The sequence below is a fragment of the Equus caballus genome, chromosome 5 (assembly GCF_041296265.1).
Source record: "Equus caballus isolate H_3958 breed thoroughbred chromosome 5, TB-T2T, whole genome shotgun sequence".
NCBI classification, from domain to species: domain Eukaryota; kingdom Metazoa; phylum Chordata; class Mammalia; order Perissodactyla; family Equidae; genus Equus; species Equus caballus.
The window spans coordinates 83,601,646-83,626,633 of NC_091688.1; the positions used below are offsets into that span (position 1 = coordinate 83,601,646).

General features: G+C 36.3%; 1 protein-coding gene across 1 annotated transcript in view; it reads left to right on the top strand.

The window, feature by feature from the left end:
• Positions 1-24,988, top strand: part of ZNHIT6 (zinc finger HIT-type containing 6) — a 54,984-nt gene that overhangs the window by 15,932 nt on the left and 14,064 nt on the right. Inside the window, exons 6-8 of the mRNA XM_023641739.2 lie at positions 12,858-12,926; positions 14,595-14,675; positions 16,578-16,655. Of these exons, the coding sequence (XP_023497507.1) occupies positions 12,858-12,926; positions 14,595-14,675; positions 16,578-16,655 (228 nt within the window). The remainder of the gene's footprint in view (positions 1-12,857; positions 12,927-14,594; positions 14,676-16,577; positions 16,656-24,988) is intronic.

Here is a 24,988-nt window from a genome sequence, read left to right on the forward strand (position 1 = left end):
AGTGCGTCAGTTCACTTCTTTATTCCACTGCCTTCTGACTTCTTTTGCCGCTGTTGAGAAAACTGTTGTTTTATATCTATCATTTGCTTTTAAATTCTTCACTTTTGTCTTTGGAGTTCTGCAGTTCCACTGTGATATGTGTTTTCATATGATTTCTTTTTATTTATCTTCCTTGGGAGTTGTGCTTTCTGAATATGACAGTTCTGGAAAATTTTAATGTATTATCTTAACTCATATTTCTGTGTGTCTCTTTGCTGCATTCTGGATAATTTATTCAGCTGTAGATGGATGCTAGTTACTTTCTCCCCTCAGTCGTGTCTAATTAATCTGATCTTTAGCCCGCACTGAATATTTTTTTGTTTGTTTCAGTTATGTTTTTCATTTCTAGAAATTCTATTTCTTTCCCAAATCTATCTGGTCTTTTAGATAGAATTATATTCCTTTCTAATGTTTTAAACCCTCTTTTGTTCAAGAATTTAGGACATGTATTATCTGTGTAGATAATTCCAGTATCCAAAGTTCTTGGAAGTCTGTTCCTGCTGTCTGCTGTTCCTGCTGACTCCTGATTATGGTGGCTTGTTTCCTTGTTTTTTTCTTCAAATGTAATTGTGAACTCAAGTTCATGTAGAAGGGGTGTGCATTTGCTTATGCCAAATACTCTCTGGCACCAATCCAGGACCTTCTTTAATTTCTTAGTCTGAAGTTGCTCAGACTATACTAATAGTAATAATTTGAACCTCATACCCATTTGAGGAAGCTATACTTATGCATTCTCAGTTGAAACCTTTCCCCCCAGCCCCTCAGCCTTTTTCTCTCCCTAAAGCCTATGCTGAGGTGACAAGTTTTCTCGTCTCCCTTTGCCAGTGGATTTTTCTGGTTCGCCTTTTCACTGGTTTTATGCAGTGATCTCAGTTTGAGGTCTCCAGCTTATGTGGACCCAAGATCTTCTCTCATGTCACACTGGCTGTTGAAACACAAGCCTCTTGGTTACCATAATTGGCAAAGGCCTCCAGAGCAGTGTAACTTTTCACCATTCCACTGGGGTTTGTAGTTCCTGCTTCCTTTTGGCCCCTGAAGCTTTTTCTTACTCCCTGATTACCTCAGTATGTTTGTTATATTTCTCCAGGATTTCTTAATGTATGCTATTGAGAGGGTTTTCAGATTATCTTCTCTACCATGGTGCCCAAATTGTGTAAAATAAGCACTCACCCCAGTCCAAGCGTAAGATCTGTAGCGGAAAAGAGGTGGGTCAGGAAGGCATGATAATTACTTGTTCACATAGCAATTCTGCTTCTAGGAATTTATCTGATAGATATAACCATACATGTGGAAAATGAAATATGTACAAGGACAGTCAGTGCAACTTTGTAATATCAGAAGAGTAGTATGACTCTAGATATTCATTGATAGTGAACTCCTTAAATAAATTGTTGTATGCCTTTACAATGGGAAAAGGATGAAGCAGTTCTAAATGTATTAATAGGGAATGTTTGCCAGAAATATCAAGTAAGTAAAGATAGATGCAGAACCATGTTTACCGTATGCTACCATTGTGTGGAAAATAAAGTTTATATACATATATGCTTATATTATAAACTGGTAACACTGGTTATCTTAAGGAAAGGAAATTGGGTGGAAAGGTACAGCGATGGGAATTATGTGCCCTTTTGTACCTTTTTGAATTTTAGACCATGTGCATGTAATGCTTACTTTAAGAATGAATAAGTGAATTTTTTAAAGTAATAATTTAAAAAGACATGATAGATGTGGGCAGGACTTATACATTTTGAGTGGTAAATATAACCTTTGAAAAGTATTCTGATGCTATCATATAAAATCCTATGTTTTTATCTGGGGCTACTGGTCTTTTTTAGTTGTGTTTTAATGTTTTGCTGCAGGAAGCCATGCATATCAAACTGGGAGACTGTATTGGTTGTGCCTGGATAACGTGTCTCATTTGGCCACATAAGTCCCTTATTTTATTTTCCTGGCTGTTTGAGTCTGAGGATTTGGCAGTGAGGTAGAGAATGCATTTTAACTTGTCAATTGGAAAGAAAAATCGGACTGCGAGACCCCTTTCCACTAGTATCTTTAGCTTAACTCCAGGCTTAGATTCTTACCATTCCTTTACCACTGTCAGCTTAGAACTGAGTTTTTTTAACTGCCTTTTGGCCCAGGGCTCTTTAGCTGTCTGTCTGTGGGTCTCTCTTAGCCTTACCATATTAAGATGGTAGAAGTGTGCCCATTATTAAACAGTGTGAATTAATATTTGAGCTTCAGTCTTGTTTTAGAAGCTAGCCACTAGATGTCTCTCTTGTAAAGAAGTAAGCCTTTGCAGACTCAAAAAATTACTTTTTGTTCCTTGGGTAAAATTACAGCATTCTAATTATATTGCAGTGATACACCCATCCACCTCTGTATTAATGTCATTCACACTTTTTTCCTTAAACAATTATGTAGTGATACACTTCTTCAAGGACAGTTTTGGTGTTTTTGGGCATGGTATCTTCCTAAGTAGTAATGGTTTATCCTTTCTTTGTTACAAACTAACTTTAGAAAAAGGCAAAGGAAAATGAAGTGATGGGTCCAACAGTTATGGTCATGAGGGGACAAGTGGATTTTTCGATGATTGTTGGAGGATTGCATAATAGGTGCTCAATACAAACTTGTTAAGTAGTTGAAAACGTTTAGCCCTACAGTTTCTCTGTCACGCCAGCTTTGATATGGTTTGATGGAAGAATTTCAGAGCAACAGCAGGGAGTTAGGAAAACTGTGTGAAAAAATAGAAGCCTCATAGTTCCCAGTAAGGCATTTCCTTACTGGGTCCATGTAGACAGTGGTAAGGAAGTTCTTGTGACGTAGCATCACAGGGTGTACCTTTCCACAGCAGTGGTTAGCCAGCATTCATGGAAATGGAAAACCAAACTCTCTTGATCATCTTGGGGTCCCCAAACTGGTTCACTTAGGGAAGTCCTTCCCCAGTCACCAAGTCTGCTGCTTCATGATGTGCTTCTGGAATGTGTCGCTTTCCGTCTCCTTCACTGCAGCATTTATCAGTGAATTCTCCCATGCAGGCCCATCTTGTCTCATCCTGGACTATTGGGGAACTTCTAAGTGCTTTCTTTACCTTCAGTGTCTCCTCACCTCAATCACTCTCATACACTGCTACCAGAAACATCTTTCTAAAACGTATTTTTACTATGCTGATCACCTGCTCAGAATCCTTTCATGCTTCTGGGCCCACAGGAGCTGTTAGCTCAGCGATACCATCACTGGCCATAGACGGAATTACCAGTAGGTGAAATTTGTCATCTCATCTCCTGGCCTTGCACTGTCTGAAGCTCTCAAGTGTTGTACCCCATTCCTTTGCCTAAAATTAACTCTCTTTCCTTATCCCCCCTATTTGAAATTGCTACCTTTCAGGTAGTTAGAAATATAATGTTTCAAGTATTTCTCACTAAGCAAAATAATCTGTCTTCCTCAGTGTATTTGTTTTTTAAAAGAGGACTTATAGTTAATAATTCTTGACTGTTTATCTTGTGTTAAACATGACACAATTTAATCCTGATATGTAAAGAAATTTTCTTGACAAGTTAGTTACCTCTGTGTGCCTGTTGCCTTATTTGTAAGATGGGGACAGTGATGGTGCCAGTTTTGTGTATGTGGTTTTCAATCTAGAGTGCACGTCAGAATTAACTGGGACAATTTTAAAATGCAGATACCTGGGCCTGGACCAACAGAATTGCTAATTTGTTGGGCCTAGCGTAGAGCTTAGGCATCATTATTTTTAAAAGCATCAGATGAGGTTGTGCATGTGTGGTGGCAAAGGGTATATGGGAAATCTCTGTACCTTCCTCTTGATTTTGCTGTGAATCTAAAAATACTCTAAAAAAATTGTCTTTAATTAAAAAAAGAAGAAAGCACCAGATGATTCTGATGTTTACCTGTACCTGAAAACCTCTGACCTATATGCCAATAAGTCACCGACTCGACTGACTCGAGTAGTTCAGTCAGTGGGGAGACAAGTCAGCAGACTCTTACAACGTGATGTAGTTAATGCTCTGATAGAGTGCACATGAAGTGCTGTGGGAGCACAGAGGAGGGCCCACTGCCCCAGCCCTGGGGAAGTGTTGTTCACTGAGATCTGGGGACTGGAAAGACCTCCCAGAGAAGATAGAATTTGAACAAATTTTTGAAGGACAAGGAACAGTTTTTAAGTCTAGGTTTTTAATAAGACAGAAGGGAAGGGCGATGTTGTAGTGAGAACTTCAGATGCAAAAAGATAGAGTAGCAAATTTAAGACAATGTAAGTAGTTTGGTGTGTCTAGAAACTGGGGTGGGAGTTGGTAAGTGGTACGGGATGAGGCTGGAGAGAGCCCCACTGGGGCTGGACCTTGCAGGACCTTATATACCATGCCAGGGAATTTAGATAGAGTCATACTTTGAGCAGAAAGTTTTCCTGTTCCTATGAAGGATCCATATTAAATACGGATATTCATATTCTGTCCCTACCTGCTTTCCTAATGTATTTAACTAAATGTACCCAGGCTGGTCACCATTCTTAATCCTAGAATGGCTTCTTTTCCGTATTTCCTCACCATCTGTGAAAGTACACATGGTAGCTCATCTTCTCTGTTATTTCTCCTTTGCCAGAGTTCCTATGGTACATATTTTCTCCACAGTTGACATGAAATAGATGCCAGCATTTAGTGCTGGTATTCAGTTTTTGGTATGTTTATGTCTGCTCTCCTTTCTGCATTGTAAATGTGTTTCTTAGGAGGGGCTTTACTGGCATTTGAACAGGACAATTTGTTGTTGTGTGGGACTTTGCTCTGTGTTACAGGAAGGTAGCAGTTCTGGTCCCTGCCCACTAAATGCCTGAAGTGCTCTCAGTCTTGCACAATGGCAACTGCCCAGCCGTTTCCAAGTGCCTCTATCCTCCAGGTTGCTACCTCTGCCAGTTGAGAACTACTTTATGGAGTGCTCAAGTATTTATCAATTATTTGAAGCAAAATGTACCTTTTCATTTCAGTCTTCACCTACTACATCCATTTTATTAATATACTGTCTACTAAAACCACACTACTGTTTCCTATGATTATCTTATAGTGGTGAAGCTAACTTTTTAAAGAGCAAAATATAATATGTAACTGCAACTTTTCAAAGTATTTTCATAAGGATGTGAGACATATAAAATTATGGTTTTCATTCTCTCCAATTCTGGTAATTTCAATCCATGCTAAGTAACTACACAGATCCTTTGAATTCACTCTTCAAAAATACTTATTATAGTACCAATTCTAAGAAAATTGATGGATTATTTTTATGTGGAATAGTTACATTTACTTTTGAACTTTAAATTTTGATCTTGAAATACATTTTAAAAGACAAAATGCCTGTGAGGAAGAATTATGTAGATATTTTATACATTTGTTTTTTCCTTGAAGGGTTTCAAAATCTGGTAGATTTTTTTCTTCTTTAAATTAAAATGAGATTTTATAAACAACAGGGCAACAAAAATGCTTTTTTCCTGAAATTTTATCAGATATTATTTGCTGGTTCCAAATTTCATAACAGTTGATAATTAGCAGATTAGTCTGTCTTCCCTTTCTGTTGCTTAGAAATGAAAGATGAAACCTAGAAAGAAGAAAACTTTAATCCCTTGTGTCAGTTAGGATGCTTTATGTTGCATGAAATAAAATATCCAGTTTAAACCACTTTGGGATATAAAAAGGGTCATAACTGGATGTCCAGAGGTAGGATGGACTTCAGGGTTAATAGATGCAATGACTCAATTATATCATCCCAGACTCGGTTTATTGCTAATTCTTCATTGTTTCTTCCATGGTGTCACCTGAATCCTGATGGTCATATGATGTTCCTGGTATCAGTTTGAGTTATAGTAAATATTCAGGACTGCTTCTGTCTCAGCATTACTAATCAGGAAACCTGAAATTCACCATGATTGGGCTACATAGGTCATCTGCCCGATCCTGAGCCATTGTGTCCAGGAGAAATAAGATAGTGATTTTCTTAAGCCAACCAGTAAGTGCATATCCCTGGAGGTAGGAGTGGGGTCTATTCATCAAAGTATGGTTAGGGATTAGGAAGGAGGATGGATGGTGATAAGGGATTGCCATGTAGACAATCAAAATGTCCACTATAACTCTTAAAAATGATTTTAAGAATTAGCAATAGAGAAAAATACATGGTGTGTTATTGAATTTTCAATTATGGAAAGTTCATAAGAGTATAGTAGATTAGAGCATAAACTCTAGAGTTATTGTACTGCCTGGATTCAAATCCCAGCTCTGCCACTTTCCAGCTGAATAATGACCTTGGAGGAGTAAATTTCTTCTCTCTACCTTAGTGTTCTCATCTGTAAAATATAATAATAGCATTTATCTCATAGAGTTATGAGAATTAAATGAATTAATACTTGTAGAACATTCAGAACAATGTCTGACATAAAAAGCACTTAATAAACTATTGTTATTACATTGCTACTTGCTAATGCTCTCTGGTAAAAGGCTCTACTGGTAGTTTTCATAACCTGTAGACTTTGCTAATTTAGTTAGTGGTATAGTGTTCTGAAGATCAGACATGTGGAAAATCTAGCTTTAGCTTACCTCATGGAGTCACCTGTAATTAAAAATCAGAAGTAAACATTTCAGGCATATTTGAACTGACATGGTATGTTGGCGTGCTTCTCAAAGCAGTGGGAAATACTTCCCTTAATAACTGCAAACAAGGACTGAAAAGTTAATGTCCTGAATATATTACAGAAACACTTTCTAGGAGAGTAAGTAGTAGGATAATGGATCTCCTTGTAAGCCCTTCATTTCATTCTTCTTTAAAAACCTTTGTCAGGGGCTGGCCCAGTGGCGCAGTGGTTAAGTTCGCACGTTCTGCTTCTTGGTGGCCCGGGGTTTGCTGGTTAGGATCCCGGGTGCAGACATGGCACCGCTTGGCAAAAGCTATGCTGTGGTAGGCATCCCGTGTATAAAGTAGAGAAAGATGGCTATGGATGTTAGCTCAGGGCCAGTCTTCCTCGACAAAAAGAGGAGGATTGGCAGTAGTTAGCTCAAGGCTAATCTTGCTCCAAAAAAAATAAAAATAAGGATTAAAACCTTTGTCGCTGGTGCATTAACCACATGATAAAATCCATACTGTTTAGCAAAACATTCAGGGCCCTTTACAATCTGGTATTAATCCACATGTCCAGTTTCATCTCTAGCCACTAAACACTAAGTCCAGTGCAAGTAGAGTTTGGTTATGAACTCATGGCGAGATATTCTCAGTTAAAGGCCCTGTCAGTATTTCTGTTCTAAGCTTCATAATTCAGGACATTGAATTGAATGCAGAATTATAACAATGGTAATAATAACAGGAGCTCACATTTTTGATTGCTGTGTTCTAAGCTCTTGATGTATATTTACTCATTTTAATACTTTTACCGTGAGAAACCTGGCACAGAAATGTATTTCTTGCTCAAGATCACATCAAGTAATAAATTGTTGAGTAGGATTCAGACACAGAGTCCACTTAACCTCTGCCCTGTCCTACCTCTGGGCATTACAGTATAGTGAGAATTCTTCCTGTGTACAGTGTCAGTAATAAACAGGGGGCTTTCATGTGAAAACTCTATACTCTCGTAGTGATAGAGAAGGAAAAGAGCAGTGCCCGGGGTTGATGCTTGACTCACTGGCCTCAAGAGAAGTCTGCTTGGGCTTGTCCCTTCAGTGTCTTTGCGTCCCTATTGCCTAGCTAGCCCTCAGAAGTGTTCTTTGAGTAAATGTTGGTTAATCAGTGATGGAGTAGAATAATAATTGGTGATTTTTTTTTTAAGAACAAAAATTTCAAGCTCATTTAAACTTCATATGAGAAATCTTAGTTCTTAGAATTCAGCCTCCATATGTAACTCTTAGTTGTAGTATATTTCTTGAGAAAAATAGCTTTGAAGCTGTCAGAATGATTAGATAAGTAACCCTAGTTCTGGTTGAGTAATAATTTCTGAGATAAAAAGGAAACATCTTAAAAGAATACTTCCAATAGTGAAATATTTTCATGTTTAAAAAGAAAGTTAAAAGTATTCCTGTCCTTTCTATGGCTACCATCCTGCATTTCCCCATGAAAACAGCTTTGACTTTGCTGATTATAAAAAATAGCAAATCTACGTCAAAGATTTATTTAATATGGACATGTAAAGTAAGAATTAAGTCCTTTTGGGGGCTGGCCCCGTTGCTGAGTGGTTAAGTTCACGCGCTCCGTCGCCGTGGCCCAGGGTTTCGCTAATTCGAATTCTGGGCACGGACATGGCACCACTTATCAGGCTATGCTGAGGCAGCATCCCACAGGCCACAACTAGAAGGACCTGCAACTAAAAAGACATAACTATGTACCGGGGGACTTTGGGGAGAAAACGGAAAAATAAAATCTTTAAAAAAAAAAAAAATTAAATCCTTTTATAATGTCAAGAAGTAACTATAGTTAAAAATTTGGGGTATATTCTTCATATTTGTAAATACATGTATGAATATATATTTCAAATATAAATGCCATCATTCAACATGCACATTTTTCTACCTCAGTACATACAGTTCTGCCTCATCTTTTCATTCATTATGTAGACCTACCATGATTTATTTAATCACTTTCTTGATGATATACATTTAGATTGTTTCTGACTTTTTCTGTTATAAAAAGTGGTGCGGTGGACATTTTGTACATACATCATTACTTGTCCACTTATTTCCTTGGAGTAATAAAACTGTTGAGGCAAAAATATATGTATTTTTTATTACAAATTTTTATTTATAGCTTTTATGAAATTGAACTGCCAGAAACTTGCACCAGTTTATACTCCTGTCAGTAATGGAGAGTGTCCATTTCACCACACCTCCCTAACATTTCTAATCTTAACAACATCTTTGTAACTCTGGTAAATGAAAATATTTTCTTTCTCTTACATTTCTTTGGCTGTAAATGAGCTTGCACCTCTTATTGTATCAAGAAAGCAGTGCCATTTAAAAGGATCTGATCACTTTTGATTTGCTTCTTGGAATCGTGGTAGCACTCGAGAGATGAAAATTAGCAATTTTAAGTTATAGAGTCAGGAGAATAATTGAGTACCATATGGGTATAGAACTTCCCTCCTCCCCAAATTTGTTTCTTTATCACATACCACTTTCTTGAAACTGTGTGAGAAAATGATCCTTAACAGTTTCTAGTGAGCAAGAGTTGTTGAATAAGTGCCCTGTATTAACTCACTAAACCAAATATAAAATAATGTTTATTTTCCTCATTTAGTATGTGCACCATCGGAGTGTTTCTCAACCTTTTTGTTCATTATCACCTCCCAAGGAGCCTTTTTAGACATTTTCCCTCTAATTGCTCCCCATGATATTTTGATAGCACAGATATACTGTATATCTGTTTATGTACAGTGTCCCTTTGTAGGGCCATAAACCATTATAATATCTAAGATTTTCTTTTTACCCTCCAAAGAACCAATTTTCACCCCCTTTGGGGTGATGCTCCCTCCATTGAGAATGCATGATGTGTGTGTGTGTGTGTGTGTGTGTGTGTGTGTATTTGAGGGAGGAAGAGAAAAAGCTTTGCTATGCATGAATAGTTACTTCAGTTTCGTGGGACTCAGAAGAGGTAGGTGTTTCTGTTACTTTGTCAGGTCATCCAGGAGGGAACATTAGGTTTAATAATTGCCACCATTACTTCGCCACCCTATTATCAAACTCTAAACATAGTGTCTTGGGGTCCCTAAGTTAACTAGAATATTCTGGGTACAGTATTTCCATTCTTGAGAATGTTGATAAATATGACAAGGACACAATGATGTTATAGTTGAAGGCAATTTATTGAATTTAGGGAACGGTAGTCCTAATGCATTGGGAGTAATAGTAAATGTTTAAACCTCTATCCCCATGGTTCTCAAATAGTGGTGATTTTGCCTCCCAGAGGACATTTGCAATATCTGGGAGCATCTTTGATTGTCATAACTGGGGGAGTGGGTGTTGGCTGGTGGCATCTGATGGGTCGAGACCTGAGATGTTGCTAAACATCCGGGCGATACACAGGACAGTGTCATCATTGCCTCTCCCACCTCCCAATAACAAAGAATTATCTGGTCCAAAATGTCAGCACTGCTGAGGTTGAGAAACCCTGCTCTATCCTAATGATTCTACTTCTTGGAATCTATCTTTAAAAATAATCCAGAATACAGAAACAATTACATATATGCATAAAGATACTCACTGAAGCATTATTAACTTGATTTTTGTTTTTTTTGCAAAGTATGTTCTTTTAGAAAACTAATAAAAAAGATATAAAATTACTCACAGTCCTCCTCACAAGTAATATTGTTGGAATTTTGGTGTATATTTTTTTAAGTGAGCCATGTATCGCTATATATAGTTATGAAAAATGGGAAACAAACTTAATTGAGACTTAGGAAGAGATTTGATCACCTGTCAGCACTACATCAATTTCAGGAACACTGAAGAATTGGAAACCACTTTAGAGGTAGTTCTCTCACTCATTTTAGGAATTCTTTATACAACACCCTTCAGCTTCTCTTTGTCTGCTGTTTCACTTAAATCTTTTACTCTGAATAACTGTTCTCAAATGCCTTTTATGCTACCATAGAGTAAAAAAGTACAGGCATTTTTTTGATGAAGTTAACTTTTAGTTCTGTGTACCAGTAGAGAGGTAAATAATAACCCCATCCCTGGGGAGATTCTTTTATTTTTTTCTTTACTGTGATTTAATAATTTTAAGTTTATTACAGTTTATTAAAGTTTAAGAACAACTGGTAAAGAACTAGTAAAATATTGTTTATAAGTATGTGTGTATATATATTAAAAATATAAAACCAAGGATGGCAAGAATACACAGACAACCTCAGGATAGTAGTGACCTCTGACGATGGGAAGGGAATTGAATCAAGGAACAGTACAAAGGATCGTCAACCATATCAATAACATTTTATTTCTTAGAAGAAAAAGAATCTCAAACAAATATGGCAATTGGTTAAATCTGAGTTTGGGTACGCTGAGTGTTCTTTATATTATTCTCTTATTGTTTCTGAAATATTGCAAGGTTACGTTTTTTAAAGGTAAATGTGCTTTTCAGATTTGCTCATGTTTGAACTGAGGCTATATATAGAAAGATTTTTATAATAGTCACAATTTAGCAATGTATGTATAATAAAAACAGTAATGAATGACTTCCTTATAAGTACAACTAGTTAACTACAGCAAATAAAATGATTTCCAAGGGCTTTTCTCTCTTTGTTTTTGGAATGTTAAGTATTTTTTGAAGGTATTTAGGGTCTACTGAATGTTAAGAAAGGTGAATGGTTCTTGAAATTACTCAAGCAATGATTGGGGTGATTGAGTATGAGTTACAATTCCACAAGACAAGTTCATAGTCTCTTTTTTGCCCTGGTAACTTAACGTGGAAAACAGATGTATTTAGAAAGAAACCATATTATGCATTCAGATTTAGAAATCGGTTTATTTCTTACTAAGAGAGAAATGTGGTCTCCCTCAGCCTCTTGATGGTGATATTATTTTATGCCTGTTTCACAGATAACAAACATTGCAAAGTGTTTCGTTTTGGAAGAATTATTTACTTAAATCCAGTAACTGTTAAATTTGCATGCAAATTTTTTTGAAGTTTTTTCCTCTAAGATTTTAGATATCTGGCCTTTAAATTAGTAAAGGGTGCTTTACAGCTTTTTTTGTTAAAAAATAAATTAAACTTATCATGATTGTTTCTTATATGATAAGTAACAGTATCAACATAAGCATAATTAAGCATATTTTTCTCTAGCTAGTACCAAAAACTATCTTGTTATTAAAGAAAACTTCCATAAGCAGATCTGTGATAACTTATCCTAGTAGAAGGATTTTTACTTGATTTTACGGTCATTGTCGTCTGACAAAAATAGAACTAAATCATGTAAATGTTTAGTAGGAGATACTCTGCTAGAATGTATGAAAAGAAAATTATTTTAGATTTTTGGGCTATGTTGCCAAGGGATAGATTTATAGGAGATGCTGGCCATTGCTTGGACATGCTGCCGGCCATTAACTTGCCAATGAGTTGTTAGAAATTTCTTCTAAGTAAGGAAAATGTGTAAAGGCATCATGTAGTGAAGGTGTTTAAATTTCTGTAATGGATTAAATATTTTGAGCATTTAATTTTTTAAAAAAAGGAATGATGTCTAGTGTCCCCAAATTTAGATATGTTAAAAAGAATATATGGGCATTTTTCTAAAATCAGACATTTAGTGAATTATTACTGTTGATTCTACATCAAACCAAAGTTTAGACTGGAAGCTAAGACACTGTAGCTCAGAGTGCATTCTGCTTAGCAACCAACTTGTCTACTGTTTTGCTACTGAATGCACGTACTCATGGCTCAAAAGTGTATCTGCAGCCAGCTGGTCTCAACTGGACAATACTTCATTCACCTAATTTCCAGACTAGTCAGGCAAAGACATCAGCTCATTGTTTTTAGTCGTGAGGAAATTTATTTGTAAACTTCAAGTAGTAGCACACTCATCTCAAAAGCCCCTGAACTCTGAGAAACTGCCTTCTAATTCAGGGATGTGAGGTCCTTGGGATTTAGAGCTGCTTCTCTTAATTTTTTTTGGTCTTAAAAACTCTTGCAAGTCTGTTGCTTAAAAAACTTAGTCTCTAAAATCTTGGAAAAGAGATAATAGCTCTTAGTAGAAAAAATACATTAAATTCTAGGAATAGTTTAGAGTTATTATCTGAAAATGAAAATTCAGGAAGTTTGATTTGTGTTCAAACTTTTATTATTTTCCCTCTTAGAAAACAACAGTTTTGTTGGCATGTGAAGCTCCAGTTTCCTCAGAGTCAAGCTGTGTACATAGAGAAGAGGTATAGTATCACCACTGTCTATTAAGAACTTACTTGTTTTTAGGGCCAGCCCCAGTGGCCTAGTGGTTAAAGTTTGGCATGCTCTGCTTTGGTGGCCCAGCTTCGGTTCCCAGGTGTGGAACCACACCGTTTGTCTGTCAGTAGCCATGCTGTGGCAGCAGCTCACTTAAAAAAAGAGGAAGATTGGCAGCAGATGGTAGCTCAGGGCAAATCTTCCTTAGCAAAAAAAAGAGAGAAAGAACTTACTTGTTTTTATTATGTCTCTGTATTTAAAATAAACTGTTAACTTAAATGTGATATCAGTAAATGTATGTCAGTAGTAGAATGGATAGCTAAGTTGTGATGTATATATATACACACACACACAATGAAATGCTAAACACCACTGAGAATGAATGAATTATACAGATACATCAGTGTGGATGAATCTCAGAAATAATGTGGATTGAGAAAAGCAAGTTAAGGAAAAATGCATTGAATGTGATTCTGTTTGTAAATATGAAAAAAAAAAACCCAGAAAAGGAAACAGTAGTTTTTAGGAATATCTACAGAGGTGGTGGTACTTTGAGGGAAATGATTAATGCAGAAATCCTGGTGTTTACTTCAGTGGGGAGAGCAGGTGTTAGGGAGAGATGCAGGGAGAATCAAGAGGGCTGAAAGCTTTCTATTTCTTAAGCTGGCTGGTTGCATAGGCGATAAAAAATGACCCAAAATTCTACTATTCAAAGATTACTACTATTAATGTCACACTGTGTCCTTCAGAAAATACATTAATTTAGACATGTATAGATATATACTCATAATTGTAATTAATTTACACAGTTTTTTATCCTACTTTTTTCATATTATGGACATTTTCAGGTATCATTTAAAAATCTTAATGGTTGTGTACTATTTGATTCCTTGGGTTAGGAAAATTTTAAAGTTTCTTTTTAAGTAATGTATTTAGCACATATCCACATTTTGCATAAATTTACTGTCTTTGTAATTATCCTATGGATTTTAGTGAAGAACTTTATTATTTGAGGTTGTTACCAGACTAAAGACAGAGAGAAGACTTAAATTTAGAGGTGGGGTATATAGCACACTAGTATATATGAATCTGTATAAATGATTGAGGAAAGTTCTAGTTCAAAACAGTGTCTTAATTTTGTTTCTACAGCCTTATAGTTTAAAACAATGTGCATACATACAGGAAAGTTGGAAAACCTAAAATACTTTGTTTCCAGGGAAAGCAGTATCAATTTTTTTAACCTGGTCTTATGATTTAGAATGAATAAACTTGAACATGCCCTAAAACTAGCTTCAACTGAAACTTTTTCTCAGATTTTTGATTTCTGCAATTTTCAAATATATTTCGTCCCGACTTCTTTCTTTTCATCTTTGAGCACAGGTGTGTGTTAATTATTTTTATAATTGATTTATAGGGAGCTTCTTAAAATATTGCTTTTTAAGATTTTGTTAAGTGTGTCCAAGAAGTCTTTTTGAGCTTTTTTTTCTAAGTAATTTTTGCTTAAAAGGATGTTATATTTTGCCAAGAGTGAAATAAAAGGTCTCTGTTCACTTGTTTAAACAAAAAAGCCACAAGATTTAGTAATTCTAAGTTAACACCTTTAGTAGAAAATTATAAATAATAAAAGTTTTGTTTTTGTTTTCTTTGTTGGGAAGAGTACCAGATGATAAAACTATTAATGAAATCCTAAGACCTTACATTGATCCTGAAAAGTCTGATCCTGTAATTCGTCAAAGGTATGTTTAAAAAATCTTGTAACTTTCTGAAATTATTAAAAATGTTGAGGTATTTATTATGTATCTATTTATTATGTAAAGTCGTGACTTTATTGGAATGTGATGTGTCAGTGCAGTTTACTTTCTGTGCCATTTCCTTGGTGTTTACTCAAGGCTTTGGCAGTGAGAAATGATACCTTTCAATAGTAATAATAACAGTACTTAAAACTTACTGTTTATACTGTGTTCCAGACACTCATTGAAGCAGATAATAATAAATGTATTAATTCATTTAAATGTCACAATAACCCTTTAAGGTAGATTACTGCTATTATACCCATTTTACAGATGGGGAAACTGAGCCTTAAAGTGGTTAAGTGATTTCATATAGCTATTAATAAGCAAGGAAGCTGGGATTCAAACCCAGCCAGTCTAGTGTCAGAGTCTGTACTCTTAACCCTTAAACTAAACTGCCTTTCAAGTTGAACCAAAAACTCTGAAAATTAAGAGTTTCCAAGTATCTGAGTTTCCAAAGACAGGAAATCCTGTTTCAGCCAAATCTTGATAAAGCTAAGTAAAATACACTCTGTCTCCTGTCCAGTAATACAGAATGGACAAAAAGGGTTAACATAGCATAGTGGAAAGATTTAGTCATCAATATCTGGGTTAGATAAATAGCTCTGTCCTTTATTAGCTATGTGATCAGGAGCAAATTACTGAACTTCCACGTGTTATTTTTTTCCATCAGTGAAATGAGAATGATGATATCTAAAAAATAGAGTTGTCATGAATCAGCCCTTGTGGTTTAGTGGTTAAGATTTGAAGCTTTTACAGCCATGGCCCAGTTTGTTTCCAGGTCAGGGAATCACACCACCCAACTGTTGGTTGTCATACTGTCATACCGTGTGTTGCTGTGATGCTGAAAGCTAAGCCACCGATATTTCAAATACCAGTAGGGTCACCCATGGTGGACAGGTTTCAGTGGAGCTTCCAGACTAAGAAAGATTAGGAAGAAGGACCTGGCCACTTACCTCTGAAAAAATTTGTTCACGAAAACCCTATGAATAGCAGTGGAGCATTGTCTGATACCCCACCAAAAGGTGAGAGGATTGCGCAAAAAGACCAGGCAGGGCTCCGCTCTGCTGTACAGAGTTGCTAGGAGTTGGAATCGACTCGATGGCACTAGCAACAGCAGCAAAGGGTTGTTAGGAGCTTAAAAAAATAGCATATGTGAAGTTCCTGATACAGGGCCTTGCACACAGTAGGCAGTGCTCAAATAAGGAAACTGTTATTAAAGTGTGAATTAGTAGTGTTCCTGGCAGGAAGCCAGTTGACTTTCTTTTCTCCAGATGGTACCTGCTTGGAATATGAGTGCTTGGTTTGGTTCCAGAGTAACCTAGTGTTTAAAATTTAGACTAGGTGGATTCTAAAGTGTCTGATCCAGTTCTACTTAAACCTCATTTTCTACTTTTGATAAAAGGTAGTGCCCAGACTGAACCAGATCCATGTCCCAAAGACAGCTAGAAAAGTTGAGTTTCTTTCCTTCTTATTACTGATAATCCGGTTGTTATCATTGGTCATATATTTGGCAGTAAGACAAAATACTTGTTGCTAAGTTGGCTCCATTTTTAGAAAATAAATAAGATTAATTTAATTTACTGAAATAGGTAATTTTTAATTTAAGATATTTAATTGCACAGAGAGAAGAAAGGTGATTTTTTAAAATTCAGAACCTTGGTTAGAAAATATCTTTAACCCCATTTCTGTGTTTGGATAGATGATTTTAAGTATCATCAGCTACTCATAAATGCTTAGTCTTCCATAGATGCTTGAGGTATACTTGAATCTTGAAATATACTAAAATAATCTTGAAATAAACTAAAAACCAATTTTATTTCCTTCAATATGACATTTTTATTTCAGGTTGAAAGCCTACATTCGCTCTCAGACTGGGGTCCAAATTTTAATGAAGGTGGAATATATGCAACAAAATTTAGTAAGGTAAAATTGCTTCCCTCCCCATTTCTTTAAATATTTGCTAATTCTATAATGTAACTAAGTATCTTGATTAGCTTAAGTAGCCAGTTATAATACTAATATGACTTTCAAACTAAAATTTTAAAATAATCACACTTATCATAATATAGGATAAATTCAATTGAAAAATCACCCTGGTTAGAATATTTTAAAATAACGTCATGTGCAACTAAAAGATTCCCCATAAAATCCCATTTTAACTTATTTCAAGAAATATTCTCTACAACAGAGTTCTAGTGTTCAGGTTTTTACCTGAATTCATGTGATCAACTGACCATTGCACATATTGCAGTGGAAAGAAAACTGCATAGAAATGTGAAGAGAGCCAGGTTCTAACAAACCATATGATTTGAGAAAGTTAGCGTCGCTGGGCTCTCTTCCCTTGTGAATGGGACGATGAAATAGACTACACTAACGATCTCCGCGCGTCCCTGCGAAGTCTGCTGAAGTGCCAGTTATGTGTCAGCATGCTGAACTACAAAACACTGATCTTTTAAGACCTGTGATGCTTTTCCCCTGTTTACTTAACAAACTTCTAAATCTGGTTCAGACTAGATCTGATCAGTCTCGTCTCTGATTTGCTTTGCTAGTATAGTTTACAGGTTTAAGAGTCCAAGTTGTGAAAGCAGAGCTGGGTTTGAATCCCAGCTCTGCCTGCTTCCAGTCACGTTAACTTGAGTAAATTGCATAGCCTCACTTGCCTTAGTTTCCTCATTCTCTAAAATGGGAATGATAATAACTGTAAGATTGTTGTGAGAGATTAAGATAATTCATTTAGCACATGGTAAGTGCATTCTTTTATCACTACTACTACTACTATTAATGTTGTTGCTACTACTACAGATAAATGAATTCTTACAAAAGGTCTACATATAAGATTAAGACTTTCATAGCTAAGAACGGATCTAAACAGCAAATCTTGACCACTTTTTTTAACCAACATATCTCAAGTACTCCCAGCGTCATATCATTGATCACAGTTCAGTGATGACAAATTCAAGTTTTCTGTCACATAGTCCTTTCCCTAAACTTCTTAGTTCAATGTATTTACATGCAGATCATGCTTTAACTGCCCTCCCTCCCCCAAAAGACTTGGGGTCCTAAATGAGAATAGGTTAGAAAGTTCTGTGGTTTCTGCAAAGATGGGTACATAGAGTTACAAAATCCGTGTTAACCAAAATCAATATTTCTAAAATTGATAATCAAACGTTTATGTAATTAATGAGAAATACTGGTGTAAAAGGTGTATTCTTTCAGTTTTGTTTAGCGAAATCCTAAAGTGAATTCCATATAATTCACGTTTAAACAAAGAAATTTGCATTGTTCCTTTGGAATTTACCTGTGGTTATTCATTAAATAATTCTTCCTTCTTTTATTATCTGTGTTTTCTCTTTTAAAATCAGTTCCTTTCTTAACATGCACCATATTTTATCTAGATAATTCATGTAAATATAATTTGTGTTTCATACCGTAGTGCGTATTTAATGAATATACTATGGCTTCAGTCTCATGAGCCTGTCAGAAGAACGCCTCTGAGGGTTTTCATGAAAAGTGAAGTTGCTTTTTGGATAGTTGTCTCATTTCATCTCCTCTGGGCCATGGAACTAATATGTACTCTCCCAGTCTTCTCCTGACAACCTAGTGTCATGTTCAGCCATTCTAACACTCTGTACCACTCTGAGCACTTGCCAACTCCTTGTCATAGATTGCCACTGTGAGGATAACATAGAAATGGCTCCAGAAGGAATGTGGAAGGGAGACAGTAGAAGTGCTATCCATCTTTATTCAGGAAATTTTTATGTATTTATTTTTTAAAGATTTGCATCTGAGCTCACAACTGTTGCCAATCTTCTCTTTTTTTTTTTTTTCTGCTTTTCCTCCCCCAAATCCCCCCAGTACATAGTTGTATATTTTAGTTGTGGGTCCTTCTAGTTGTGGCATGTGGGATGCCGCCTCAGCGTGGCGTGACAAGTGGTGCCATGTCCGCACCCAGGATCCAAACCAGCAAACCCTGGGCCACCAAAGCGGAGCGTGTGGACTTAACCACACCACCACAGGGCCGGCCCCCAGGAAAGTTTTATTCTTAAATGCAGCAGGGAGAATAAAACTGATTGCCTCATGATTTCCTTTGTATGTACATCTGACCTTGAATAATTGTGAATAGTAGCCACTGGCTACTATTTTAATGGCTGTGTGAATTGGAGTCTTTATTCTATTTTTTTGATTAATAAGTCTGTATTTGATACACCAGATTGCTTTTACAGAATTAAATTACTTATTTTGGTGAGTTTGGGCATTGACTTGACCATTCTCACCTTATTTACCTAATCTGTTAGCCAGACAATTAAAACTTCTTTACTAAAGCTAAAGAAAGCAACTTGTATCATTTTGTTACAACTGCTAAGAACAAAAGGTTTGGGTTTTTTGTTTTGTTTTGTTTTTGTTTGTTTGTTATGGTTTTGTTTTATTTCTTTGTTGTTTCCATTTTTATTTCCTCCATTACCTAAAAGGGAAAGTTTGTTGTATTTCCATTTTAAGTCAAGGCAAACTGGTCTGTAGCCAGTGAAGAAATGCGCCAGCTCACTAAGTTGGTCAAACTTGACTCTTTGGCAAAATATCCTCTTTCTCCAAAATTCAAGGAAACTAAAATTTTATGTGATAAAAGGTAAATATAGGATACTGAGTATTTTAAAGTTTATTGTATAGAACGGACTGCTTGGGCCCAGATCGCATTCATTTTTAACTTGGAAATGTGTTCTGTAAATCCACGGAGAGGCAAAGGGGGTGGAGATCTTAGCCTGTCCTGGCAGACCAGGGTTTTCTAGGGCCGTGGCGGCAATGCCTACAGCATGACATGATCCAAAGGGAACAATCGGGAAAACCATTTCATGCAGTTGCATAGAAAGAAATCAGGATACATAGAGACCAGAACACAGGAGGATACTAGTCAGATTGGTACGGTTTCTTTGAACCAAGAGGGTAAACCTGAACAAAAAAACGATCAAAGAAGTACACTGAAATGAAGGTCCGTGACCTAATTGTAGACACTCAACTTCTCTTTGCTTCATTTTCCTTTAAGATCCTTTATTTTCTCTTATTTTATGACCTTCTTTCTTTAGGAACCCAAAGGGGACCAAAGCTGGGCCTTGGGTTAACCTTCCTAATCCCCGTAAGGGAAGGAATGATGGATTAATTAAAGTAAAAGCTGAGTGGCGTTGACTTTAAGGAATACCTAGAATAGGCTGTTTTGATACTAAACCTGAGGTAGACTGAGTAATGTGAAAGGAGTTTGACTTTATCCTATTTACATAGGAAACTTGTCATTCAGATTTCCCCATTTGAGTTGTTTAGTTGAACTCAATGATATATGAGAATACTACCAAAGAAGAAGTGGAAGGTTACAACCCAGGTCCTGGAATTTTGGATTTAAAAATGGCCACCATACTTAACTTTGAGTAGTGATGACATCACTTTTAGGCAATAATAACGTCAAAAACCCAATTGAGGTAGCTTTTATCCTGAAGGTGGACCCAAATTGGAGTAAGATACATCCTTATATTTATAATTGTTAAGTCAGTCTCAAGACTTAGGTATCCTAATTTATACAAAACTTCCCAGTTTTACAAGTATTTTCTAGTCATGAATAATGAAATTAGATACTATGGAGATTCATTTAGAAATAGATTTTTATTTTGTTTTTTTTAATTAAAGATTTTTAAACCTATGTGTTCTCCAGATAGTACATTCATAGGCTAAGATGATTTGATTTATACTTAATACAAGTTGTATTATTAAAGGAAAGTACATTCAGACAACATCTAAGTAAGATTATCATAGGTTATAAAATGTTAGGTTTCTAGTTTAAGATAAGCATGCTAAATAGGAGAGTTTTGTTCTTTCCTCAAAAGTGCTTAGAAGGCAGAAACATGTAGTTTCCTTGTGGCTGTTTGATTTTAAAAGTATCCTACGATTTATAGCATTTCAGTAACTTCAGAATAAAGTCTTTTTACCAAACATTTGATGTTGCCAATTTTCACTGGTGATGTTTTCCATTCTTGGAGGGTTTATGACAATTGTCTCTTGATACACCTACTCAGCTAGAGCAGTCTTTTTTTTTTTTTTAAAGATTGGCAACTGAGCTAACAGTTGTTGCCAATCTTCTTCCTTTTTTTTTTTCTTTCTACTTTTTCTCCCGAAATCCCCCCAGTATATAGTTGTATATATTTTTTTTAGTTGTGGGTCCTTCTAGTTGTAGTACGTGGGACGCTGCCTCAACATGGCCTGAGGAGTGGTGCCATGTCCGCGCCCAGGATCTGAACCAGAGAAACCCTGGGCTGCTATAGCAGAGCACGTGAACTTAACCACTGGGCCACAGGGCTGGCCCCAGCTAGAGCAATCTTGAATGTTTCCCAGGCTTTAGCTTTGCCCATACACAGCTGTTGTTTTTAGATTTAGGTGATCATAGAATGCATGTCTAATCCTAAGGAATTTGCTGCTGATCTATTTTGGAATTTTCTTTCCAGAATACAGAGTTTGAATTTGTGTCTTTTTATAAAAGCTAATATGACTTCTTAAGTAAATTCATTTATTCATTCAGCAAACAGTACCCACTATGGCCTGGGTACTGTTCTAGACATTAGGGTGATAGCAGTAAGGAAAACAGTTCCTGCCCCTGAAACTCACATTCCCAGTGGAGGGGACTTCATGTAAGGTGCTTATGTTAGCAAGTCCACACTTACTCTCTTGCCACGTCATTTCTTACCAGCTTTCTATTCTCAGAAAGTAAATTAATGATTTAAAGCAGAAAAGCTTATATTGGTAATGTCGGGCACTGTAAGAGGCAGCCATTGTATTGCTGCTCCCTTAAGTTATCACTGAATGAAGAATTTAGAATACACCAGCTTTGATACTGTCCATTCAATTGTAATTTTCCACATCTGTTAAATTTTAGGCTTGTATTTTATTTTTACTTATTAATGGAATCCTTTATTCTCCATAAACAAGTTCAGATAGATTTTCTATTCTTTAATTTTACTTTCCTTCTTTGATGTGTATATAAGATCCTGGTTTTGATCAAAATGTGGTTTAAGCTGTTGTGGGATGATTCTTTCCAAATTTACTTAAAAACCATTAATTAAGCACATTTAATCTTTTAGGCATATAAATAAAAAATGGGGTTTATACAGTCATGCATCACTTAACAATGGGGATAACGTTCTGAGACATGCCTTGTTAGGTGACTTTTTTCGTTGTGCAAACGTCATGGAGTATACTTACACAAACCTAGGTGGTATAGCCTATCACACACCTAGGCTATATGGTACTAATCTTTGGGAGCGCTGTTGTATATGCGGTCCATTGTTGACTGAAATGTTCTTATGCAGTGTATGACCATACAAGAATGAAGAGCGTACAGTAGTGGCGAAAACAGATATGAAGCAAGGGTCACTGACGTTCCTGGTATGGATCTGTTTTATGAGAGATGCAAGTAAAGCCTGGAGGCTTAGGGCATGTTGAGTTTCAAATAGAAGTGGCATCATTTTTTGGAACGTTATTTTCAAAAAGGATGGACTTCCTGTACTAATCCTTTATTATTAGTATTCCTTCAGAGTGAAATTATATCATATTTCAGTGAGAAGTAGTAATATTATCCTTCCAGAATACATAATCTGTGGAGAAGTAGACCTTATTTTACGTTAAGAAGACAAAAAGTCTTTGTAGACCAAAAGTCTCACCATTACAGATGCTAAATTTGTTAAGTCACTGATTCTGAGACCTAACCCACATTATGTTTCTAAATAATCTTTTTGCTTTTATGCAAAAACCTACATCAAAGTAGATTTTCTATGAAGTCAAAAATAACATTATAAATTTGATGCAGACCTTGGAAAGTTACTAAGCTTCTGTTTTCCCGTCTGAAAGTGGGAATCAACACTGAAACGATATTGCATTGTTGTGAAGATTACTTTGAGATGATGCATGGCAGCTACTTAGCACAGTGCCTGGCACATAGCAGCAGATCACTCTCAATAAATGTTTATGATTCATCTATTACAAGTTGTAACATTCAGGTCAACATCTTGCAGAATTGACTCAATGAATATAGGAGTTTTTGTTGTTGTTTTAATCCTAGAAATTACTTTCTTACTAGAAGAGAAAATCTGTTTAAAACAGAAAGTTCACTATGGCTGGCAGTTGACTGTATTGTGCGTTACTTTTTTTAAATAACAACTTCTTTCAGCCAAATGCTTCCTTGTACTTCTGGGCAGTACAGTAAGTTCAGTATTAGCTGTACTCCCAACAGGCCACTCACTACTAGCCACAAGGGGGCAGATACCCAATCATCTTAGTTTACTTTTTTTTTTTACATAAATCGGATATTTGAAGAATACGAAGCTTCAGGAGCTTGTTTATTTAAGATGTTGTCAACTATTATTTCTGTATAAATGACTCCCAAATCGAGATATATTTTCAGCCTTTCTCCCAAGCTCCAAATCCTGGTTTGCAGCTCTCTTCTCTTTCATATCTCATTAAATCTTAAGCTCAACATGTCTAGATCTCATCACACCACATCCATTTCTTCCTGATGTGTGTGTATATCTGTGTGTTTTGTTTTAAATGAGGATTAAATGGGCTGATTATGTTCCTGGCATCTAGTCAACAGTCAACAAATGCTGATACCCATTCCTTGTTATTGGCACTGTCATTCTTCTAGTAAGCAAGACATAAGATCTTAGAGCCATCTTTCACTTCTCCCTTGCCACCTTGCCTTACACGATTGGCCCCCATAATGGGTCTCCTATATGTTCTTTCCTCTCCATTCTTCTGAGTAGACTTGTTTAGAGCCATCTTTCACTTCTCCCTTGCCACCTTGCCTTACATGATTGGCCTCCATAGTGGGTCTCCTATATGTTCTTTCCTCTCCATTCTTCTGAGTAGACTTATTTATCACTGTCTACAGTGGAGCCAATGCCTTCCCCTCAACTGGATGTAATTTCCTTATCCTTTGAGCCTCAAAAAATGTTTTGTACTTCTCATAGGTTTTTACAATCCTGTCTTATATGTTATCCCAATAAAATTTATCCCATATGATGGTGAACTCCCTTTTGAAGACAGTGACTGCCTTAAGCATCTTCGTCTTTATATTTCCTGCAATGCTGAGTCAGTGACTTTCCCATAGTAGGAATTCAGTCTTAATTTTTTAATAAGTAGTGTACTAATTCAGTTAAATGTATGTGTACCTGCTATGTGCTAGGTATTGAAACAACTTTTCTGTAAATGGCCAGAGAGTAAATATTTTTGGCTTTGTGGGTTGCGATTGTCAACTCTGCCCTTGTAGCACATAAGCAACGATAGACAATACATAAATGAATGGGTATGACTATGTTCCAGTAAGACTTTATTATAAAAACAGACAGTGGGTTGGAGTTGGCCTACTGACCATAGTTTGCCAATCCCTGCTCTAAAGGATTTTTTTATTGGTCATTTGTGACTTCATATCATTTAACCAGTTGGAGGCTTCAATTCTCAATATATAAAATGAGAGAGAGATTATAACAAATTCCCTGGTATAATTTAAAATTCCTTCAGAAAAAGTAGCACCTGCTCAGAAGACAGGCTTTTTGATATATGAACTTGACCTAAAGTATCAATGAGTTGATTGATCACGTCTATATTTTTCATTTATTCAGTTAATATTCATTGAGCCCCTTCCATGTCCCAGCACGGTACTAAGCCCTAGGGATACAAATACATCTAAAGACTAGCCCTCAAGGAGCTCACAGTCTAGGGGTGGAAATAGATATGTTTGTAATACATAAGGCATAACAGACGTCTAACGGAAGGCATGGGCATCTTTGCATAGATACGCCAGATTTGTCATTTTTTTCTTTTCTTTTTTTTTTGCTTGAAGAAGATTAGCCCCGAGGCAACATTTGTGCCAGTCTTCCTCTACTTTGTATGTGGGATGCCTCCACAGCATGTCTGATGAGCGGAGTAGGTCCACACCCAGGATCCAAACCCACAAACCCAGCTGCAGAAACTGAGCCTGCAGAACCCTGACCACTCTGCCATGGGCAGCAGGCCCTGCAGATTTGTCGTTTTTTGATGGAAGCTCATACCAATTGCCTTCACTCTACTTCCAAAGATTGGCATATAAAGCCAAGAATTTAGACTTTAAACCCAAGCCAAATTAAACCATTTTCTAGGCTTTGATTTAATGAACATCACAGAAGATTATTACTCTTCTTGGGGGTACTACCCTATTGTACTTGTACAGATTCTATTAGTTGTTTCCT